The 22,994-nt window shown below is 41.3% G+C and overlaps 1 protein-coding gene across 3 annotated transcripts; it reads right to left on the bottom strand.

Moving 5' to 3' along the window:
* Positions 1-258: 258 nt before the first annotated feature.
* On the bottom strand, positions 259-22,137 carry TGS1 (trimethylguanosine synthase 1). 3 transcript variants are annotated; one of them, XM_032125743.1, is made up of 13 exons: positions 21,982-22,137; positions 21,219-21,283; positions 19,661-19,833; positions 16,917-17,769; positions 16,050-16,167; positions 15,005-15,091; positions 14,036-14,207; positions 12,249-12,603; positions 11,215-11,388; positions 10,112-10,255; positions 8,907-9,123; positions 7,775-7,853; positions 259-557 (listed from the first exon to the last, which is right to left on the bottom strand). In XM_032125743.1, the coding sequence occupies exons 1-13, from the start codon at positions 22,077-22,079 to the stop codon at positions 441-443; spliced, it is 2,652 nt and encodes an 883-aa protein (XP_031981634.1). In that variant the 5' UTR covers positions 22,080-22,137; the 3' UTR covers positions 259-440. The 3 variants fall into 3 exon arrangements, with proteins under 3 accessions (XP_031981634.1, XP_031981644.1, XP_031981654.1); XM_032125753.1 differs by lacking the exons at positions 7,775-7,853; positions 8,907-9,123; XM_032125763.1 differs by lacking the exons at positions 259-557; positions 7,775-7,853; positions 8,907-9,123 and adding an exon at positions 9,484-10,010.
* Positions 22,138-22,994: the final 857 nt, after the last annotated feature.

Here is a 22,994-nt window from a genome sequence, read left to right as displayed (position 1 = left end):
TTGTGGTGCACCTGACCCTCTAGTTCCACCTGTGTTCAGATGCTTTTGCTTCTCAAGCATAGACAGCAGCTCCTGACCCCAGTGGCTTTCAGGCTATTCTTCTTCACCCTCTGGATGCTCAAAACCAGAGCAAGCACAGAAGTAGCACATGTGAAAGTTACAAAGAAATCCTGAACCCCGCTCCCACAGGTTGGGCTTGAACCTTGCAAGACTGCATTTTATAAAGATCTTTCTTCACAAATTCACAGCTTTTCCACATTTAAAGTTTTGTCAAAATTATTATAAAACATTTATTGACAGTAGCAATAAACAGAACAAATTTCTGTGAACAAAAATTAAAGCAGAAAATGGCTTTAAGTGATTTTTGACCAGCCAGCTGTACAAAAGCTTAAGCAAAGCAGCAGTCAGGGAGGTTGGGGTTGGAAGAATCCACACGGAGTTCAGGAGATGTCATGCCTTATTAGATCACCAAAATAAGCTGTTATTGTCTTCAGTTTGCTATTGAGAAAATTTTGTTCTATTTCAACTTTCCCTCCTGGTCCTGCTAAGGAAGCCACCTGAAAAACAAAGAACAAAAAGTAAACCAATCAATGCACTGGAAAAGAGGCAAAACCCTAAACCTTTTAATTCGCACAAACAATCATCCAAAAAAAAAAAAAAAATCTATCTCTGCTCTGTTAATACTGGTGGAAAATGTTCCTTGGCAGCTAATGACTCTGGATCCTCTTTTTGTGTCTCCTTTTAATCACAGAGCGGTCTGTGGTTTGTGACTGAAAAACCCTCCTCACCCAAATCACGAAAATAAGAGGATTTCAGAAGCAAAGAGAAATACTCAGAACTTGACATGCTGTGCTGAGGCAAGAGATGCTAAACTCCGGTTTGCAGGGTACTTGGCATTTGAGGCACCCACACGTGGCAAAAAGCAAGCTGTAAACTGTGCTTGAAAGATGTCACATCCCAAATTTTGGGGAAAGAGTAAAATCAATTTTAGTAATTAGAAGCATAAAGGTTGCACTGAAGAGTGGCAGCATGGAGGGGAACAACGCAAACAAAACCAACCCCCAAGCAGGCAGAGAAACTCAAAAAAATGGTCACAGTTTGTTGTAGTTGCTATTGCAGCCAAAGAAAAAGTTGCTGTATGCACTGGAGTCACAGGCAGTGCTGAGGGCAAGGCTGGGGCAGTGGTGCCTCTCCAGGCTGGGGGAGCCTGTCAGGCAGCGCTGGTCCCAGCTTTGTGTTTACAATCACTGGGGTGAGTGAGAATTTCACCATTCATGCTCTGTTGACTGAGCCCGGCGCACACCTTTAATGCTCAATGATTACAGACAGACAACATTTCACAGCAGACTTTGCATTTTGGACTGGAGCATGCAATACTCTCCCCTCTTCTGTTCCTACTCAGCATGCCCTCTGAGGGTAACAGCTCACAGGCCATCAATTCCTCATCAAGAGAGACCGCAAAGTCAGAAGGACGAACAGATGAACACCAAAACTGAACATTGTCTGCTTTTTTCCCCTTCCACTGTGGACCCTGAGGACCTGTCCTGTGGGGGGGTCCATGCTCCACAGCCAGTTCTGCTCTGTGCTGCCATTCCCCCAGGCTGCTGCAGGAAAGTTATTTCTATAGTTCCCCATGCAGGGAAACTTCCTGGGCACCCATAAAGCTATCAAGGTCTACAAGCCTGCAGTAGATTTTAACTGATCTTTAAACAGATGATATTAGCAGCTGAAACTTTAAGTTCAGACTCTGTTATTAACACTTCTAAAGCCCCTTGAGGCTCGACTCTGTCGTGCAGAGTCAAGGTTTAAAAATAAACATGCTGAACTTCCTCTATTTTAATGTGAGCAAAAAACCAGCCTACTATCAAGACAAAATAACAGATTAATTTAAATTACACTTTGAACCTTTACTGACTTGCCCAGAAAACTGTCACACTTATCTAAATCAAACATTTACTTTTTTGCTTTGGTTTTATTTTCTCCCTTTTTTTTTTTTTTTTTTGTTTCTGCAGACAAAAACAAAAGCATGAGCAGTTTTTTCATCCTTCAACTTCTGGTGATAGGAAAAAACGCTCCACGTTCTTGTCAGAGAGGAACCTGCCACTTAAGTAAAAAACCAGAGGCTGGCTGACTTATAAATAGCACAAGAATCTGAAATTGGCAAGTGATCAGGAATGTTAATTTTACAACTTCTGTTCTTACTTGAAATCCGAAAAGCATTGTGGGGTGATCCTTAGTTTTTCTAGGAAGATGTTAACTTTTAATTTTTTACAAACAGAAGCTGGGATGTCCCTTCCAAAAAAGCATGAAGAGGCTTTGCACTTTATAGCTGATGTCACTTAAACATTCTAAAATATTAATTGGATTAGTCAATTTAATATAAGAATATTAAAATTACTGTCTTGGGGTTATGTTATTCTGGACACAGTTTGTGTCACTAGCATATCTAAGTATGACTAATGCATTGATATTAAACACAAGTGTTTACTAAATATTTCTCTTAGAAGACCAAGTAAAACAAGATACCCCTACACTGATGGGTGGTGTCTACCAAAGGACAGCTGAGAATGTACATATGCTGTGTCTGGTCTCCAAGTGTTAAACACAGGATAACTATGACTAATTTCAAAAAACGACTAAAAGTATTTGATAAACCCAAAGGTGACAAAAATTGAAATAAACACATGGGAATAAGCTCTGCTGTGACAGATCTGGTACTATATGCTCTTTAACCCATCCACTATTCAGAGGAGAGAAATGCAAATTCTCTGTGACAATGCTTAGTTGTAAATTGCTGGAGGTTGCAAATTTAATTATGTAGGAGTTGCCAAGTTTTCCTCGGCAGGGCTCAGTCAGCCCTGATGGCGTAGTGAGGGAAGGCTGCCACACACCAAGCTTCAGAAGGGTGCCAGCCTGGCAGAGGGACACCCTCTAAAAATAACAGCAGATTGAGGAACGAGGCTTTGAGAAAAACAAAGGTACTCAGCTATTTTCAGAGACACTGACAAACATCTGTTTTTGCAGTGCACTACAATGGTGAATACAGAAAGGCTTCTTAATTTCTTTTAAAAACTTGACTAGTCCAAACTTCCTTTATTTTGCATTTTCCCGTGTACATACAGTGATTCCCTGCTGGCAACTCTCCTTATCCTGGTTTATTCTTTAGCCCAAACCCACACTACTTGGGTGGACAGGTATTGCCTCCTTTGCTGTGCTGCTGTCCCTAGGCAGAGGTAAAGGCTGCAGCTTGTGTTAACACCTCCCTGTATCCTTCTCACCTGGATGCTTCATCCTTCAGTTCAGTGACTACTGCTAAAAAGAGCCCACAGCTACAGACACAGCCAGAACACATCAAAAAAGTAGCCAACAGGTTTGGAAAGGAGATAACATAAAAGATGAATATATGAATAGAGAAACAAACAGAAGATTACTTCAGCAGCACAAGTTGCTTGAGTTGCAAACTTCCTTTATATTCTTCAGGTGTATTTTTGAACCTGAAGGTTTTCCTGCTGGTCTTCCAGAGGCTTTTTGATTTTTTTAATCATACTGAAATTTCTTAAGTAAAGTAACTTCCTATCTGTTCCAGCCACCAACTAACATAACTGTGGACAAAAATTTTATCATTTTTTCTCCCTTCCTATAAAGTTTTCTGAGGTACGAGAAACGCAAGCTTTTTAACTTGATAGGCAGTCACACAAGGACACTGTGAATGAATTGATTTTATAGAATACTAATAAAATGAAGAATTCCCTCCCCCTTCACCCAGCCTAAAAGCTAAGGGGAACAAAACCCAACCTACTTGAAAAAGAAGGCAGTGATATTCTTTACACTGAACATAATAAAATAAAATGCTCTCAGGCAGCATATTTGAAAATGGACAGGTATGCAGTTGAATTGTGCCACCGTCACAGTGGTGCTGCCACCCTTTGACAGGCCAGACTTTTTTTTTTTTTTCTTTTTAACTTTGAGTGGGCAAACTACAATTCTGTATTCAAGCAGTATGGGCTTTAGGAAGACTGAAGTTCAGAAGTATCACTCGGGCTTGGTGTATGCTGTGGGTAACTTCTGGCTCTCTCTCTTTTATCAAGGACAGAGTGAGTTTAAAGTGGGCTGCCTAAAAACTGTTGTTATTAACACAATAGTCACAGCTGAAGTGTATGGAATTACATTCACTTAGAAATTATCAGCCTGCAAAACACATCAACCCACAGTCCTTCACCTGCCAACTCCCCTAATACTCAAGCCTCTTAAAAATACTATCAAATTAACCTCTGTTCATTTCCTGGCTGCTCAGTCCCTGCTTTGCTCATTGTTCTATTTACTCCTAAATAAAGACGACTCTGCTTGGCAGGCCCCATTTGGCTAGGTCTCCAGTTTAAAATCATAGCTAAAAGAGAATTCAAATAAATGAAGGTGTTTTTACCCATCTTTACACTTCCCTCATTGAGCAGTCATTTTTAACAACTGGACTTTCATAAACAGAAACACAGCAAGTGTTTTTCCATCCAGGCAACAGAATTGCAGACAGAACAAGGACTCAATGTCTAACTCCAGATTTCCTCAAAATGGTTGATGGAGATGAGGTGGGAACAAAGACAAGAAAAAAGAAAAGTACCAGCATAATGTGTATTTTTTGTAGGACTATCAAGGTCCAGAACACTTCGCTTAATTCTAGGCTCACAAGAAACAAAAAGCCATTCCTGTATTCTGGCAGCATTTGAAATATAAGCCAGGTCTGAGACATCAACATTCAGGACAGCAAAAGCTCCAACAACAGTACAATTTCACAAAATGAGGCACAGCTACCACAAACACCAGTATGCCTGTCTTCAAAGAATGGTGAAGCTTTAAACAATCACTAAGGCACAATCCAGTACCTGAGCTGCTAACCATGCACAGGGCAAGGTAAGTAATAAACTCCCGATTCCTCATTACTCCGTCTCCCAAACCTGGCTAGGCTAGGTAAAGATGCTGATGTGGTTATCTGTCTCACAACAGACCAGGTCACCAACATTTTAGGCTGACCAGTTTGTTGTGGGGAGCCATCATGCATCTTGACAACATTCTGACCACCAGTGAGAGACCACCAGTAAATGAGTACAACTTCTACAAAGAGATCAAAAGAATAGATTCCACTATTAGCAAGAAGGTTCTACAGCAACAAATTGCAGGTTCCTCCTTCTTTGCTGCAAATACGAAGGTACAGAAGTATTATGTGGTACAGAAAAGAGTCTGTGAAAGAGATTGGACTACCTGGGATGACTCCTTGTCCCAGAGGTTGAGTACACACTTCCCACCCCCCCCCGCAATGAGGCAGAGCACAGCTTGCTAAACACTTCATAAATTACCTTTATGAAATGCATAACAGGCAGTAATAAACATACATTTTTTTAAATGTACGTGCACACACATCTATATTATTATTAATTTTTGCTAATTAGAAAGAATATTGTGAAAGAATTCAACTTAAAAACAGACCTGCACACATTACAAATTTTCTAACAAATACATGTTTGTAAACAAGGAGATTCGATGCAATTCAGGGAAATGCTTTTACATTTCTTGTAAATGAACCAACCATATTGCACTGGTTCGCTGCTCCCTCTTGAGGCAGAAGTACAAAAGTTCACTTCTCCTCGACCTAAACTCCGTTCTTTTAAGGGAATTCCAAGAATCCCATTTCTCTCTACAAGACCAACTCTACACAGAAGTGGCCATGCCTGCAGAAGTAATAAGCGCTGGTTTTGGGATAAAATCATGTGGAACCAGCCAGGATATCTTGTCCCCCAAAAAGACAATGAACAGAGTCCTCTGACACAGCTAGGTCAAGGTAAGCTACCACCTGCTTTCACTCCAGCAGCAGAATCCCTATATCCCTATTCTATGTTAGCTATCTAACAGTGACCTAATAGCTATCTTCCATTAAAAGTAGGTATTTTCCACTAACTTTGAACCACCTTAACTAACAGTTAAATGTATTTTTATTGCAAGGTTGCTTCTAACTGCTGGACTTCTGGGGTACTTTTTGTTTGTTTTGCTGGAGATTCACAGCCCTGGAAGTGTAGTGGCACTAAATCCAGAAACTTCATTCTTAGATACAGCCAGAGATTTTGGTAGCCAAACCCATAACCAGTCTCCTGTGGACCAGAGTAACCACCAAGGTCAGGTTTGGAATAGTCATGTTTTCCACACCTTTGTCAACACAGGATGAAGACATTTCCCTAAACAGTGCGCTAGATTCACATCCACTTTCCCCCTCTCAGATCATCAATCTTTAGGGTTTTTTTTCTTATACTGACAGATTTTCTAAAGAAAGGCATACAGAGCTGATTTCTCCTCCTGAGCCCATAGCCTAGAACACTGAACAGACCTGAACCCAGGACTTCAGCCACTTACTTTTAACAACAAAGCCATGGTTTTGAGCAACAGTTGTTACTCTGCAGCCATCTGTGTAAAGCCAAACCCATGGATGTTACACCAACATCATTCAGAGCCAACTGCACCAAGATGTAGAGGTGGCAGGACACCTGGCCCAATCACATAGATAAGCTGAGCTCTTCTGCAGGAACAGCTGCAAGCCTGTGGGGAGTACTCTTGGATGCTTTTGTGGAAACACAAGCGAAATGCAGATGTGTTTGGCCGTTTATAAATCCAGTAAAAAGTGCTCATGAGTAGAGCAGGAAACTGCTAAGGTCACTCTTCATCATGGAAATTAAACATTTGATAAAAGGCAGTGGTAAGAAGTTGAAATTAGAGAAACTCTACCTAAAATTAAAGTCCCTGTTCAAAGATTCATAAGCCACTTTGACATTTCACCAGCCTGAAATGCAAAAAGGGATTGAATCATCACCTGCCAAACCAACAATCCTGTGCACAGCATGGACTTAGAATGTGCTAATACTCAGGCCATGTGAATTTCAGCCTATTTCTCAAGCCAGCTGTTTGCCACCAACAATTCCCCAAGCCACCATATGGCTTGACACCCTGCCTGCTCTAAGTCAGACAGAGCTTTTGGAAAAGCAGGAAAAAGTCCTGGGAAGCCCTGTGGCATCTTGCAGGTGAGAAGAACTGCTCCCTTTTTTGCAAAAAAGCTACAAGACATGATTAACATAGAAAATACACAGAGGAAACTAAACCAGACACTCAGGGGAATTGTTAGTCATATAACTGCTTAAAAAAAAAACCTTCTACCAAAAATCCCTAATACAGAAAACCCCACACCAGCGCCACAAATTCTGTGTTTATCTTGAATCACTACAATGGAAGCAACCCATATGGAACCACACACCTGTGTGGACACCATCAGTACCACCCCTGGTGGTGTGACATTTATGCCTGATCTACTCATCAGTGAGAGCAGCACCTGCAGGCTACAATTTCCTGCAACTCCTTCATATACTGAAAGCCATGAAGGTCTGGGACTCACCAACTTATCAGACAGTGAGAGCTGGTTGAAATATGTTGGGTTTTGATATTTTTATAATGATGTATCTGTCTGGCAATTGGCTTTGAAACTTCTGCAAGAAACTCCAATTTGTTGCTTTAAGAAGAAACAGTGTCAAAACCATGGAAATAATCTACTCCCATTTCTAAATATACCAAAAGTACTGCAAACACAGAAATCACTTCTTAACAGAAGGGTCAAATTCAAAAACCCCAAATACCCCACATTCAGCTCAACAGACTTAAAAGTCTTATGTATGTGCTCATAATATTTATGTTTTAAGTCAGCTGAGCATTTTGTTCACTACCAAGACCTCATCCAGTAACACACCTGGTTAATATCAGCATTCCGAGGCAGAAAATACACAATATTGTTGGTGATCTTCTTGGAGAGCCTGAAAATTTCAAAGGTACAAGCCAGTAAAGGAAAAAACAAGAATGGGGAAGGAAAAGTTTCTTAATATTCATTCATTTTGAAAGTATGTCTCAATTTCAGCTATTATGCAGTTAAATTATAGTTAGTCTTCTGAGTGTGTAGGATTCTCTTCTGAAATGCAGACATTATTATTGTCTAAATGCAGAAACTCTATTTCACCATTAGTGCCCTAGAAAGTAGAAAAAAGCCCCCAACACTCACTTTTTATGAAAATTTAACCGAACTACAGAGAAGTGTTTGAGAAATTTGAATGTAGTTTGTGGCTAATACATTTGGTTTACTTTTTTTTTTTTAATCCATTTTGTGGAATCTCTCACACATGCATACAAAGATTTTCTTACTCTTACAGATATGGCTACATTTTAGGAAAAAAGGGGAACAAATTAGATTATTCTTGGACAAAAGAAACCCCACACTTCACATATGATGAAACTATTATGTTAATACCTTCACAGATGAATGAGTGCTCAATATCACTGTTAATAAACTAGTATGGAATTCTACATATTAGTTAAAATAGTTACTATTTTCCTTGCACTCTTCTGTGATTTCTCAAGTCATTGGCAGGTGCTATGACTGAGACAGCTTTAGTAAGATATTTTAAATAAGATATTCCCTTTATAAATCAGTTAAAAAGTGGAATTAATGACAAGGTCATAGCTCACACAACCAGTTATTGTCTCTCTCTATATATACACCACATGCCTATTTGATTACTTTGGGGTATTTTAATAAAATAATATAAAGGAATTAAAACTGCTAAATCAATGCTTTAACTTGAGAAGCTACTCAATTCTCTAATGGACTTTTTGCTTTCAGGAATGGCTCATCACTGGGGTTTCTGGTAATAAAAAAAAATATATTTAAATTTAGGTGGGAAGAGGACTAAACAAATGGGTTGCACCTGGAACTCCAGCTGCCACCCATATCATCCACAGTCAGCCAACTGGGCACGCAAACCCCACGGGAAGAGAGGGAGGAGAGGAAAGAGATAACTCCTCCACAAGGCATGACTTGGAAAGGATATCCGTCTGGGCAAATCATGGTGTGGATGTCGAAGATTTCGGCAGTGGCGTAATCGGGCCCGCCCCAGGGCGGGCTGAGGAACACCGCGTCCGCGCGCAGGCCGGCCGCCAGCGCCATGAAGTCCCCGCAGAGGAAGTCGATGTGCTCGGCCACGCCGTACACCTCCGCGTTGTGCCGCGCCAGCCGCAGCTTCTCGGGGTCAATGTCGACGGCGATCACTGCCCACGAGAGATGGCGAACACGGGGATTAACGGGAACCGGGAACGCCACCTGACCGCCGGCAGCTCACCGCAGTCAGACACCGACTGCTGTGACAAGCCCGCAGCTCGGCTCAAGGAGCGGACACGGCACTGTCTGCCTAAGAGAGAAGTCCTTCTTGTGGCAGGTTTGGCAGGAGCCTGACAACTTTAATGAAGTCAATTAGAAACTCACTCCTTGCCTTCATTAAAGAGAAACATTTATCTGTGGCTGGCCACATAGTTCTGAAAATTGAGTTTAAAAAACTCCAACACAGCCCAAGAGAGACAGATGATACAAGAATAGTACATAATAAGAGAAATTAAAATTTAGCCAGGAAATACAAAAAGCCAAGTGAGATTTATAGATTGGATCATAGCTTACCAAATTTAATGCAGTAGAAAAACTACTGTTTTTCTTGCTCAAACATTACTCAGAAGAGTTAGATCAACTGGTATGAGTATCTAGCAGGAAATGTTTTTACAGAAAGTACTCTCAACATTTATCTACACTTTCATTAGCTGGCATTAGACTATCATGAAGTCCTCATTACTTTTCTGTACTTGGTTCTGCTGAATCTGCAGGCAATTCCATTCAAGTGTTTTAAGTACTATTCACATGTAACCTGGTTTTGAGTACACAGACTTCAAGTAACAACTGGAAAGCAGCAGCTTTGACAGAAGCCCACTTTTACCAGTGATCTCCAGAGCATCTGACAGACCAGACATTATGCCACACAGTCTTGACTACAACACAAATCCAACTGTGACTTAAAATAGAAAAAGCAGTTCTATTGATCCTTTTTCAAAACAGAGAGGTCATATTGTGAGTCTGATGAAGCAAAACAGCTGCTGTTGCTACAGAAGCACTGAAAAAGAAAACAAAGCAACAAACAGAGCACATACCCAAATGTTTTTAGGAAAAAGACAGAAGAAACAAACGAATGCACTGTATACAACACCTACTTACCTCTTTTTGAGGTCAGTGCAAACTGAATAGCGTTCCCTCCAACCCCACAGAACGCATCCACTATGATGTCGCAGTTGAATGACTGACTAACGCGGACAGCAATGTGCTCAGCTATTTTCTCAGGAGTAACAGAAAACCAACCCTCTGCAAAGGAAGAGGAAGAAATGTATTTTCACCTCTTATTTCAAGGTCACCTCATTTAAAAACAAACAACCAAGCCCCACATAAAACTGAAGGTTTAGCATTAATCCCAAGAATTTTGGCTTAGTGCATTCGACCAGGAAACACTGGCTTTGAAGATGATAAACTCTGCTCAGTCCAGAGATTTGCTAAGCAAACAAATTCTCACTGAAGCAAACTGATATGCCTCGATCTCAGTACATGCTTTGTTGAACTGACTGCTGAGGATTCTAGTTTATCAAGGGGAAGTCCACAGGCACAGCTATGGAAAAATTTTTACATCATGATTATGCTGTGTAGCAAATAAAACCAGAAATGTATTCTCTCTTATCCAACATTTTATTTTCTTCACCGCAATGTCTGGTCTGCCAATTAATCTGCAAGTTTATGAAGCAAAGCATTAGAAATGGAAGGCTTAAAAACCCAACAAACAAAAAATACCTAGTAATCCTAATTCCTCTTTTACCTATAAATTTATGATTTGAAGTGGTTTCCAAGTAAATATGGAAAAAAGTCGCTTTGCAAGTGACTGCTGCAAGTCAGATAAAAACAGAATGAAACTAGATCCATCAGCATACTTGGAAGTTTCACAAAATTATTTTATAAAATATAGAAATAGAAAAATATCACTGAGTTTCTGAAAACGTCCTGACAAAGTATGATTTGGGTCCAGGCAAGATCATCAGCAAACGTAAGGATGCTGATGTCTAATGCGGACAGGAGTGTCCCACACTAAAAGCCGTTGTGAAGTCCAAGACTTCCATTCACCTGCCTGCTGAGGGGTGGATGGAATTGATCCACGGGTGCAAACACACATTCAGTAGTGTTCCTCCTTTAAGAAAATTTGTAATAAATTGCAAGAAGGGCCACAGGTTTGGATACATCCTGTACTACCAAGGCAGCACACTTGGTACTGAACACACCTCTGTCTAGTTTAATTCCTTCATCAAACCGAGAGAAGAGCCGGTAGCGTTGTGCCCAGTACTTGACCAGCTCTGGATCAGCAGCAATCTCAGGAGGTATAGTTCTCAGTGCATTTTTATTCCTTCTTCTTCTTTTCTTCTCCTTGTTCTTCACAGTAATTTTTTCATCTACAGCTGGAAGACACTGCAAAAGTTAACAGTCACTGTTCTTGTAGGCTAGGAATGTAATTGGTAGGTGAGTGTTAAGATTTAAAAACACTGCTATAAATGTTCTTTATTGCTGTTTGCCAGATGATGAAGATTAGTGGCTTTAAATTAAAAAAGAGCATCCTGTATTTCAATGGATTAGTCATGGTCCTAAAAATCATAACAGTTCACCCATTATTTAAGAGCCTTAATCTTCAACTGAAGACAATGAACTCTACATAAGGAGCAAACAAGTGGATCAGACACCAATCTAATGCTCTTATATCAGTTATGAATAAAAACCAATCTAGACAAGAGTTTTACAGTAGGAATCCAACGTAACTGAACTACTGTAGGAAGGACTAAATTATATATAAAAACCTGTATAATCCTGCTTTCCTTTGTTTAATGCTAAATACAGAAGTTCATAATACTGATTGTTTTTAAGCTAGAAAATAACTTTAACAACACATGCTCCCCAGAGCTCAGCAATGTGCATTTGAACCCAAAACCTGCTGGTCTGTGCAGCTACCTAAGGTTAATCACCATCATTCTTGCAGAGGAAAAAAAGGTGTGAAGGGAAAATCTCAGACCATGTCGAGGATAAACAATGGCTGTTCATCTATAAAGAAATACTGTCAACATTAAAGACATGACCTGGGATTCTGGCATTCCAGGAATAAGCTAATTCCACTAGCACAGCTCTCAATCGCTTTCGTTACTCCTTAGACCTAATGAGTCTGTTTGAATTAACAAAATAAATGAGTAGTGCATGACACAGTAACTTGGGAAGGCAGTATTAAGTCCACTGCCAATTCCTTTTATCAGTTTGTAGGAAACTGATTTACCTTGGCTGACATCCTCCATGTCTGGCTGGAGATAATCAGGAATATCCAGAGGGACAAGCTGCCGCCCACCGCTGTGCTCTGGCCTCCCTGCCCCCTGCTCATCAGGGCCACTCGCTGCAGTGTCCTGCACCTCCCCCTCAAGGTTACTCCCTCCAGGTTCTGTGCAGGCCACACTGGAAGAGGGTGGCTCTTGGATTTCAGTGTCCGGCGTCACACTCTGTGTGGCAGCAACGCCTTCCTGACCCTCTGAGTCGCTGCTGCTCGCAGACAATGCCTCTGCTTTACCCTGAGGGGTGGCTGGCTGGGACGTGTCTTCCTCCTCAGGTTTACTAACCTGCTTCAGGAACATTTCCACCTGCAATTGTCAAATACCACAGATGATCAGATGGTGATCTGTTACTCAGAGCACAGTTTTAAAAGCCTTACAGTTCAAAAGCACCTGCCACTGCAGGCTCTCTCTACCATGTGTATTTTGAAAACAGTAAAATATCCAGACTCAAAACATTCAAGAAGTCCCTTTTTAAAGCTCCCTTTTTAAAATGTTTGGAAACAAGTTGTCTTTGGGAACTGGATGCCAGCTACCTCCAAAAGAGAAACAAAAACCCAACCAACCAACCAAAAAATCAACAGATAAATAGAATAAATAATTCTTGTATAATACCTAAATAGTCACACTTGCCACAGCCCAGGTGACCAAGTCTACTACTTCACAACTATCTTTATCTGCATTCAGGTATGTACTCTGCCTCTCAGAGTTTTTTAGCATAAACAGGTGAAATTACCTTCACACATTAGTTGCCTTCCCTTCAAGATGTACCAGATGGTGCACGTGGTAAAGGGTTCTGCTGCACAGCAGAGAGCTCGACATAAGCTCCTAACCAACACACAGATGCCACTCCAAACTCCTCAAAGGCACATGTAGATGCTCCCTTTTACATTATGATTGCTCTGAATGGCTCTAGACCTGGAGCAGTTCCTTACCTGAAAGTCTGAGGAAATGTATAACTTCTTTTTTCTTCACAAAGTTAAAGTTGCCCTTGAACTATATTGGCCCCAGGTAGAAGACAAAAATTTATCAAAAATTATAGCAGTGGGACCGGAGTCCAATGTAACATGTATGGTCACTATCAGAAAACAGTGCTTTACACCTGGGTTTTGGGGAATGCCAAGCATCCCAGAAGAAGGTGAAGTAACATTAAATCTGTCCCCTCAGATTTTCAAAAAGACTCAAGTGAAGTCTCCAACAAATGTTTCTACTTCTTACTAATTTCTGAATTTAAAAAAAAGGATAAAGTTACAGGTGAAAATAAATGCAGGTAGAGGTATACGCAAACCCCTTTAAAAATTACCAAAAACATGGAGTTACATGAAATACACTAATCTACACAATGATTTTCTGTTACTGCTGAAATGCCAGTATTAACAACTGGCCTCAAGTGCAATTTAAAATCAGACACACTTTTAGTAACAGTAGAAACCTACACACATCTCTAGAACTATGTGCAGCCAGATGTTAGGAATGACTTTCGCATAACTTGGCCATTTAAGCTCACATTTCTCTTGACAGGACCCACCAGTGCCTTTCCACAGCCATCCTAACTTAAATACTCTTCACATAGGTGGGAGGGGGAGAAAACAAGGAGAAAAAAAAAAGAGGAGCAGTGGACTGACATTTGAAAATGCCATCTACTTTGGGCAATTAATTTTTTTTTCAACTTCATAATACAACATCAGCTAAGGGAGCAGATAAATCTATGAATTATAACAGTGTTAATGACTAAACTTACCTTCTTCAAAGTTTTGCTTTTTTTGCATATCATTTCAGATTCCTCTGTAAAGAAGATGTGTGTGTTTTTGCTCTTCCTTGGTTTACGCATATCCAAGAATTTGGACTTGAGTTTTGCTTTTTTCTCCAAGTACTGCACACTTTGGTGGGTGAAATCTGGAATTCCACCATATCTGAAAATAAATAGATAGAAAGATAGATAAGGACTTAGTCAGTTAATTTCCAGTCTAGAAGCTTTAACATAAATGTTGATGTCTACAAAAAATGATTTAGGCTTAAGTGTTTTTTTATTGCTCCACTTAAAATATGTCACTGGATGTAGCTGCAAAATAATGTACCTTCACGAAAATTTTATTTGAAAATGTTTAACCTAATTAGTTTTAGATTTTTTTTTTCTGATAGTTGTATAACTTTAGATGAAAACAATTTCCCAGGCCAGCCTGAAGAATAGGAAATGAAAAAAATATCTTGATTAGCAGAATAGAAGATCATTTTGGTGGCTGTTGAGAACCCCCAAAACAGCTACTTTTACGTTCTAGCAAATGCAACAAAAAACCCAGCCAACTAAAAAAAATTCACTGAACAACACCCTGGCAACACTTTACTAGTATGGCAACATTTTACTTAAAACCCATGATCTCAGCTCACAGAACTACAAACTGAGAGGACCACTGATTGTCAGAGCCTTTAAGCTCTAATTTAAGTAGCTGACCAGCAACTTCACATTTATACAACTGCAAGTACCTTATGTGTTACACTTCTGCATCAAAGCAGTTTTCTTTAATTATTCTCTGTAACTCTGCATCTCTCTCTAGTTCAAGGATGACAGTTTTAGTGAGAGCAGAGACTAACTCTGGGAATCAGCTTCAAAAGTTTAACAAAAAGGAAATGGAGATGAATGGTCTATTTCCATAATAACAAGAGAGCTGACTTGCTATGAAAAACCCCACAGTTCCTCGTAAGTAATTACTTTTGTCCTGTGCCACACTTGAAACCCAACACAGAGCAGGTTTCCTCAGGATCTTCCATGGGGTTCTCATCCACATCCAGCTCATGGCTAGGAAAAAACAGATGACAAAGTCACTTACTGTGAAAAAACCAATCATTTTACAGCTATACCACTAAAAATCTTGCATATTGAAAACATCTGAATGTGGGCTTCAAGTAAGTTCCTCCACAAACTGCTGAAACCAAACCAAGCAGATAACACCACTCTATTCATGTGCATGAATTTTTGGGTTGGTTTGGTTTTTTACACAATTCTACTGAGCAATGCCCTTCTACTGTGGTTATAATATTCCAGTTATTCTGAATGACCTCTTAAAATATTTAACATCAAGCCCTACATGATGAAGACAGTGTTTGCTCACCCTATTTCCAAATTACCTTCATCATCTCTCATGTTATCTATATTATTATCTATTACTGATGCTGTGACAACAGCAAAATACTAGAATAAAACCAAAGCTGTATGATTAGGAGGTAACAATTCCACCCACTCCTTCACATTTGAGTTTGCAAATTTATTGGAGAGGAAGAAACATCTCACTATCTTTGAGACTATATATTTTTAGAGAAGAAAGAAAAAGACAGTGACAAGGCAGATATTGGCTATTTTATGACTGCCATAGCTCTGAGAATTTTACTGGCAGCGTTCAATTCAGTTGAACAATGCAAATTATTTACTGTCATTCTGGGATTGTCTATACTAATTAGACCTAAATAAGCAAGCTGCCCTATGCAATTTAACAATCTTGTATACTTCAGTAGCACAAGAATAGTATCATCACCTTGTACAGTCATCAAGGCCATACATTGTTTTCATAAAGCAATGGAAGAGAGGAAATATCCACTGCTTGTTATGAGGCAAAGCAATAAGCAGTGATGGAAGACTATGTGGTTTTGTACTGACATTTTAACTCACATCCTCAATCAAAGGTATAGTTAGTATAAATCAGAAGGCTCCTGGACCTGGACTTCATGAGAAAAAAGCTCATGTAAATTTCATGACTTGCCTTCTCTTGACTTTGACATGTCTGTATTCAGGAGGCTCTTCATCCTCATCTTCATCTTGGTCATGAAGCAGCAACTGCTCTTTTTCATTTGAATTAGAGCTGCATGGCTCCTGCACACCTAAAAAAAGATACATCGTATTTTCCTTCTGCATAAATCAATTCTTTATCTTCCTGTCCCTACAGTACCCCTGCAGCTACAGTTAGTTACTGTGCCAAACACACATCTTTACCTGTCTTTGTTTGAGAGACAACATACTAATAAAGCTTCCAGTATTACACTGTAGTGTTAACAATCTTATGCAGGACAAACTTCAAATTATCTCATCTCTCCAAGAAAAATAAAATGCCTACAAGAGTTTCCTCCTTGTGCATAAAATTTTGTTTCCATCTCATTAGCTACGCAAAGATATTCCCACAGATTTAATAAGTGAAGATTTAAACACTCCTCTCACTTCTTTTTGGAAAGGAGATTTTCTTTTCACCTCTCCCATTCCAGCTCTACTGCAGAATCAAGATGGGACCACATCTGCTTCTTCCTCTCTTAGAAAGTCACTAGCAGCAGACTCAAGAGTCTCAGCTGCAATATCAAGACTAAGATAAATAATTAAATATGTACTAACAGTGATCTCTCACCAATTTCTTTAGTACATTTGAAGATTTATGAAGTACATGTTCTGTTAATATCACTTCTGGCTGAAGAACACGTTCATTATATAGGTTAGAGATGAGAAATCATCCAAAGAAGCAGAGGGAAGAAAAAGCAATCAAGTATGCAATCATTCCACAAAATACCTAATCAACTTTTTAAAATAACACAGACATGCGCTTGAGAATTCTGATAACCAACTTTATCTGATTTTGAATTACCTGACTGGTTAACACTTTTATTTTCACAAGATGCTCTCCTTTTCCTGCTTCCTCCATCACAGGGCTCCTTCTGGCTTCCACTGTCAGACGAACTCTGTTCCTCAGGACCACTGTGGGCTACAGTTAGAGCAGCACTGCTCTGTTCCACTTCCTCCAAATTCAGATTTAAATTACAAATCCCAGAGATTATTTCACTGTGGGGCTCAGCATTTGAAGGGAGTCTTTCCTCACTTCTGGTGTTGGAGGGAGACAGCTTCAAGCTCAGCACTTCACTGTGCTCAGGTCCTGGGCTAACCAAGTCCATTTCTCTCAAAGGACCAGTCTCCTGTGTAACCCCATTAACTTCCACCTTGTCACCATGTGAGCTCTCAGTAGTCCATCCTTGACTTGTCCAGTACTGAAACTGTTCCCAATAATACCAGTACAGTTCACTATAATGCTGCTCCCATTCTTCCTTAGTATCTGGACTATTCCAAGGCTCAGAGGCTGTGATGCCCTCAGACAATGAGACCTCTTGGTGCTTTTTCAACCAACTTTGCCATAGAAGGCCCTCTCCGTACTCGCTCCAATACTTCTCCCATTTTTCCTTAAGTACACTGGGTAAAGTCTCACTTGCAAGGCTTTCTGAACTTTCACAATTCCCTTCAACTAAAGCTTGAGGTTTGCTGCTCATCTCACACTGCTCTGTAGCTAGGGCCAGCTCACCAGAAATGGACTGGATACAACCACCACAAGTTTTGTCCTGGCATTCCTGCCCCATTTTATCCTCATGTTTTTGCTGCAACTCTTTTTTCTTCTTCTTTTTCTTTTTCATAATCTTCATGTTATTTTTCTTTCTGTAATTTTCTGTTGCCTAAAAGATAATGGAAAAACACAGTTAGAAGTCCACAATGTATATACAGTCTTGTCCTCTCTCGATCACATTTCTGTTTCCATTGGAACCCTCCCTCTCACTGCAATCCTGCTGTTAGCTTTCTCCCTAAAAAAGCTGTAGTTTCTGGGTCTGATAGGGCCCTGCTACATAACCTCGACTGACACTTCTGAGGAAGTTGTGAGAAAGAGCAGTAAGAAAGTCTATAGAAACACATACAAAAAAGCAGAATGGTAGACAGAAGTGGGGCTGCTGAGAGGGAAGTCATTAGTAGCTCAAAGCTTCAAAAGGAAAGACAAGAAACACTATAAAATCCTAAAGGGTCAGGAATTGAAGGGTCACAGGGTTGAGCTCAACAGCAAAGCAGTATCTTGGTAACATCAAGGATCTGTTTTATGGGGCTGTGGAGGCTGACCCTTACTTTCACCCGGTATCTGCCTGACCAGCAAACATGGTTCAGTGTCTTATTGGGATAGTGAACATAATGCTCAACCTCATAGAATGTTAAATCCTTGCTATCTTTGGGTGCTGTACACAAAAAAGAAGCATCATTTATACTCAAAGCCCCAGCAAATCCTGCAGCTGTATCTCTGTATGTCTTGAAGACACTGACTCAAAAGAGTGGAGCAATATCCTTTCCATCCCATACTAATCTCCAAGGTGGCTAACAAATACAAGGAAACAACAACCTTCTGCCCAAATCCTGCAATGATTGTATTGCACAAAGAAAGGCAGCCCTTTCATTTGTGTAATACAATCGTTTCACTCATTACAACAAACTTGGCTACTACAGTTGTCTGGTGGAACAGAAGACAGAAACCTGTTCCTGAAAGGAAGACTAAGGTAACTTGTTGGTTTCACCAGTTACAACCTGCTTGCTTCAGAGGGGCTTCCAGTGATGGCAAAATTCACATGGGCAAGATACTGTAAATGTACAGATATTACTCCAAATGGCCCATCAGCTGCAATCGTTACTTTTGTTACACTGACAAAAGCATAAGGTGGACTATGAAGAAGTTAGAACAGAAGAACTGGCATTGATCTTTCATCCATATCCTTCATAATGTCATGTTAGTACACACAGTCCAAAGCACAATGCTTAGCAGTAATCTAATAAGAAAATGTATTATTTTCCCATTCAACTTATTTGCACAGTACTAGATAGCAACAAAAATTGCACACAGACTTTGGGCTTGAAGTTGGATATCTGTATGGTCTATTTACAAGTTATCAATTAAAATCACATACAAGTTTCTCCTATTTATTTACAAATTAATCAGGTCAGAACCATGCAGTGCTCTGCACAAAAGTACTGTCTCACTGTCAGGGAGGTCTGTACACCATGAAGTGGATGCTGTGAATATTGCACTGTCTTTTTATTTGTGAAAACTGCAGGCCTCTTCTAAAGCCCAGATCCTCCCTACTATGGAAAGCAGAGCACCAAAGCCTCACTCCTGCCTTTTGGAACAGCCTGGCTTTATCAGCTGCAAGGGGGATTTGAAAAACTAGCTTTTTACATTAGTTTTTACAAAGCTAAATGCTTAAAACAGACAGTGTGAAAATGCACGCTCAGACTGGAGTGTACTAGTTGTCCTGATGTGCAGCATCAGCTTTACCACGGCTCTTTTAAATCAGGTCTCTCTAGTCACGAGAGCAGTATAGCTGTGGAAGCATAAAGCACAGCCTTGACCCTGTTTAGTTCACCTGGACAGACCAAGGTGCTGTGTGCTGTTACCAGGATGCAATGCAGGCAGCTTCAAGGCAGCTCAGATACATTTCCATGAACTGCCATCTCAGAATAACTGAGAGGAAGCACATCCCTAGGACTGGAAACACTACACAAACAGAACAAATAAAGCAAGTAAAAATTTACCACGAAGTCCCTGTGGGCTGACTGCCCACCAAACTGAAGAGGCAATCCCATGCTCTTCATAAGCTCAGCTTCTGAGTCTAGTTCAACTTCTTCCACGCCCAGGGCATGATTAGTATCCACCTTTAATCTCCCATTGGGATAACGGTTCTCCTCCTCAGATGCTTGTTCTTCCCCTGTTAATAAGTTATATTACATGAATATAATCTGGTTCTGACACCTCAATGCCACAGCATGGCATACAAAAAATAGCAGAACTGCTTCTTATGCTTCCTTTCTCGTTTAAAAATCTTCTTCATGAACACCTCAGTTTCTGCATAACTATCCGTAGGAATCAAAATGTAACTTTGACAGCCGAAACACTGGACTGGGTCTGTCTGGAAAGGAGTTAACATTCTCCATAGCAGCCTCTATGGCGTTGTGCTTGGGATCTGTGGCTGAAACAGTGTGGATAGCACTCTGATGTTTTGGCTGCTGCTGAGCAGTACTTGCACAGCCTCATAACCTTCTCTCTGCCTGACTCTGCCCCCCCCAGCAAGCTTGCACTTCTATCAAATTGCTAAGCAACAACATCTGTGTATAAAATTACAAATATTATTGAGAAAGTAGGAGCTGTATATGGATGGAAATTATGAAATCAGAAGCTCTTGATTCAGTTGATAATACTGAAACATTCAAGGTTTTTGGCTTGGTTGTTCAGGATATATTCACTGCCAAATTATCACATAACACACTTTCCATTTTTAACTAATTATTCTCACCACAAATCACTCATATATGCACAAAAACATGGTTTACAATCTCCTTCTTTCACTCCTCTCACTTTGCCTCCATCTAATCTGTGCTATTATCAGCTTCTGTTTCTGTTCAGAATTCCTTCCAAATCAAGCTATTATGCTGTTGGATCTACCAACACAGCAATGATAAAAAGAAATACCAAAAGGATTATGTTCAGGTAGGCAAACTTGAGGAATTCTGGAGGATGAAGTAAGGGAGTGGTGTTGAATTTGTTAAGAGTATATACCATGATAATTCCTAGATTACAAGCATGCCATGTGAGAGACTCTGGTCCTTGTCATATGATTCATTGTATATATGAGAAACATAATTGTCCCCATCAGTGCTATTGCTTCTTCTCTACTTCTGGCTCAGCAGATTACCTAGCAACAGCTAATGTCCTAGGCTGGGGTAGACACAGAAGGAGACAAACATCTAGGATCCACAGACCCTCCATTATGCAATTAATTTTGGGCTAAGTTGAAATCATGATTTAAGACCAGGTCAGGGATCTGTGATATAATCTGCTCCATGCACTAGGTGAATGTTATGTGAGGTGGTAAAGTCTACCTGGACAGGAATGAGCACTGTACCTGGTTTGACACAAACTTTTGCATCAAGATTATGATAACCTGAAAGCTATGCAAGTGTTATTATTCACATCCATCCCCATAACAAAAGTACTGAAAAACAACACAGAAACAGGAACAACTTAAATAACCACACATAACTCACTTTAAGAATGACAGCACATCACATTGCATAGTACACTGTATTACCTTACCTGTACTGTCATTGCCATCTTTGACATAAAATCCTTTTAATCCCAGTTTATATAATTTTCGATCTCTGTAAAAATAAAGACAGACACCGATGCAGAAAGTCACCATAGAAACTTTTTTTTTTTTACAGTAAAACCAATCATTCAGTGGAAAAAACCTCCCCAGGGATGCAATAAGATCCCCATCACTGGACGTTTCAAGATGAGACTGGATGGGGTACTTAAACTCTTCTAGGCTCCGTTCCCATGAAAGGCTGGACCAAGTGACCTTTCTAGGTCCCTTCCCACACGGGCTGCCCTGTGACTCCAGACACGCGAAGCAAATAAAAAGAAACAACATCTGGAGAAGGCAACACTTTAATTAAAGTCTGACGGGAAAGGCCATAGGAGCGACGTTCAGAAAATGCTGCAGCTACGCGGAACACCCCGGAGCTAAATTTTCTGGTCCTCCTCTCGTTGTGAAACCGGCTGTTCCCCCGCGGATGGGAGCGGGAAGGGGGCGGGAGGGCGCGCTGAGCTCCGGCTCCGGCAGGGCGCTGGCTCCGGCCAGCGGGATCGGCGTCTGGGGGCTCCTCTCACCCTTTTCTGCTCCCCCCCACCAGTGACAAACACGGCCTATCGGGGTCCTTTCGTGCACACTCCTGCAAAACCGCTCTCCCCTTGCAGCCCCTCGGCCGCAGCAGCGCGGCCCTTCCCGCACGTCCCAGCGGGACGCTGCCCCGGCCGCGGGCACAGGGACCCGCGGGGCGCGCCCGGCGCTACTCACTCGACGAAGGCGCGGGAGCAGAGGCAGAGGATGCCGCCGGCCGGCCCCGCCCGCAGCAGCAGCTCGGCCACCAGCCTCGGGCCCGGGTCCTGCACCATCCCTGCGGGAAGCTCCCCACGCCGGGCCCGAAGCCCTGGCCGCCTTCCGCCGGAACTGCCGCCCGCGCCCGCCCCGCTGCGGCCGGGAGGGCCCCGAGGGGATTCGGCTGCCTGCGCTTTCAGTGGTGCCCCACGAAGAGTATTTGCGTGTTGAGGGGTTCAGAGTAGGTAAAAAGGAGGGGGGAAAGGGCATCGCAAGTAAAATCCGCAACAAAAGGTGCAGCAGCCAAAATCTCGTAAAACAGGAAGTGGGAAACAGAAGTGGAAACCTTGAGCAAGGCATTTTTGGAGTAGTGACTGGAATAGAATCATAGAATCACAGAACGGTTTGGGTTGGAGGGGACCTTAAAATCACCTTGTACCAATCCCACTGCCATGGGTAGGGACACCTTCCACTAAAGCAGTTTGCTCAAAGCCCCATCTGGCTTGGCCTGGAACACTTCCAGGGATGGCGCATCCACAACTTCTCTGGGAAACCCCAGCGCCTCACCACTCTCACAGTAAAGATTTAACATGAGGGCTTAAAGCGGTGAGAGAATGGAGACAGGATGGGCAAAGGGAGTCAGAATGGAAACAAAGCCTGGTGAGAAAAAGAGCCTGGGAGGAGGCAGGGTGAGGCAGGAAGGTTGGAATGAGGCCCTGGAGGCAGAGCTTGGGTGGGGAGGGAGGAAACCATTGGGAAGCAGCCATGTGTGATAGGGTACAATGATACAGATAACCATGTTTTGCTCACAGATTTCTTTACTGTGGGGTCCTGCTTCAGGCAATAGATCAAGATGTAACCTGGGAAAACACCACTGTGGAGCGAGAGAGAGACCTGATGACTTGCGAGAGTTTAGAATAGGAGGTTGGTTGGAGACAAGGGAAGGTGCAGTGACAAGCAGACCACAGGATCCTGTCCTGTAGAATCAGATT

The sequence above is a fragment of the Corvus moneduloides genome, chromosome 1 (genome assembly GCF_009650955.1).
Source record: "Corvus moneduloides isolate bCorMon1 chromosome 1, bCorMon1.pri, whole genome shotgun sequence".
In the NCBI taxonomy this organism is placed as follows: Eukaryota; Metazoa; Chordata; class Aves; order Passeriformes; family Corvidae; genus Corvus; species Corvus moneduloides.
Note: the sequence above shows the minus strand (reverse complement) of the source record. Positions and strands in the feature narration are given on the sequence as shown.

Excerpts from the sequence above, each read along its gene's own strand:
- TGS1 (XM_032125743.1), bottom strand. The coding sequence starts at position 22,079 with ATGGTGCAGGACCCGGGCCCGAGGCTGGTGGCCGAGCTGCTGCTGCGG. Across the intron at positions 15,092-16,049 it reads CATGTCAAAGTCAAGAGAAG|CCATGAGCTGGATGTGGATG; the intron begins GCAAGTCATGAA and ends GTTTTTTCCTAG. Across the intron at positions 9,124-10,111 it reads TGCACTGACCTCAAAAAGAG|TGATCGCCGTCGACATTGAC; the intron begins GTAAGTAGGTGT and ends TCTCGTGGGCAG.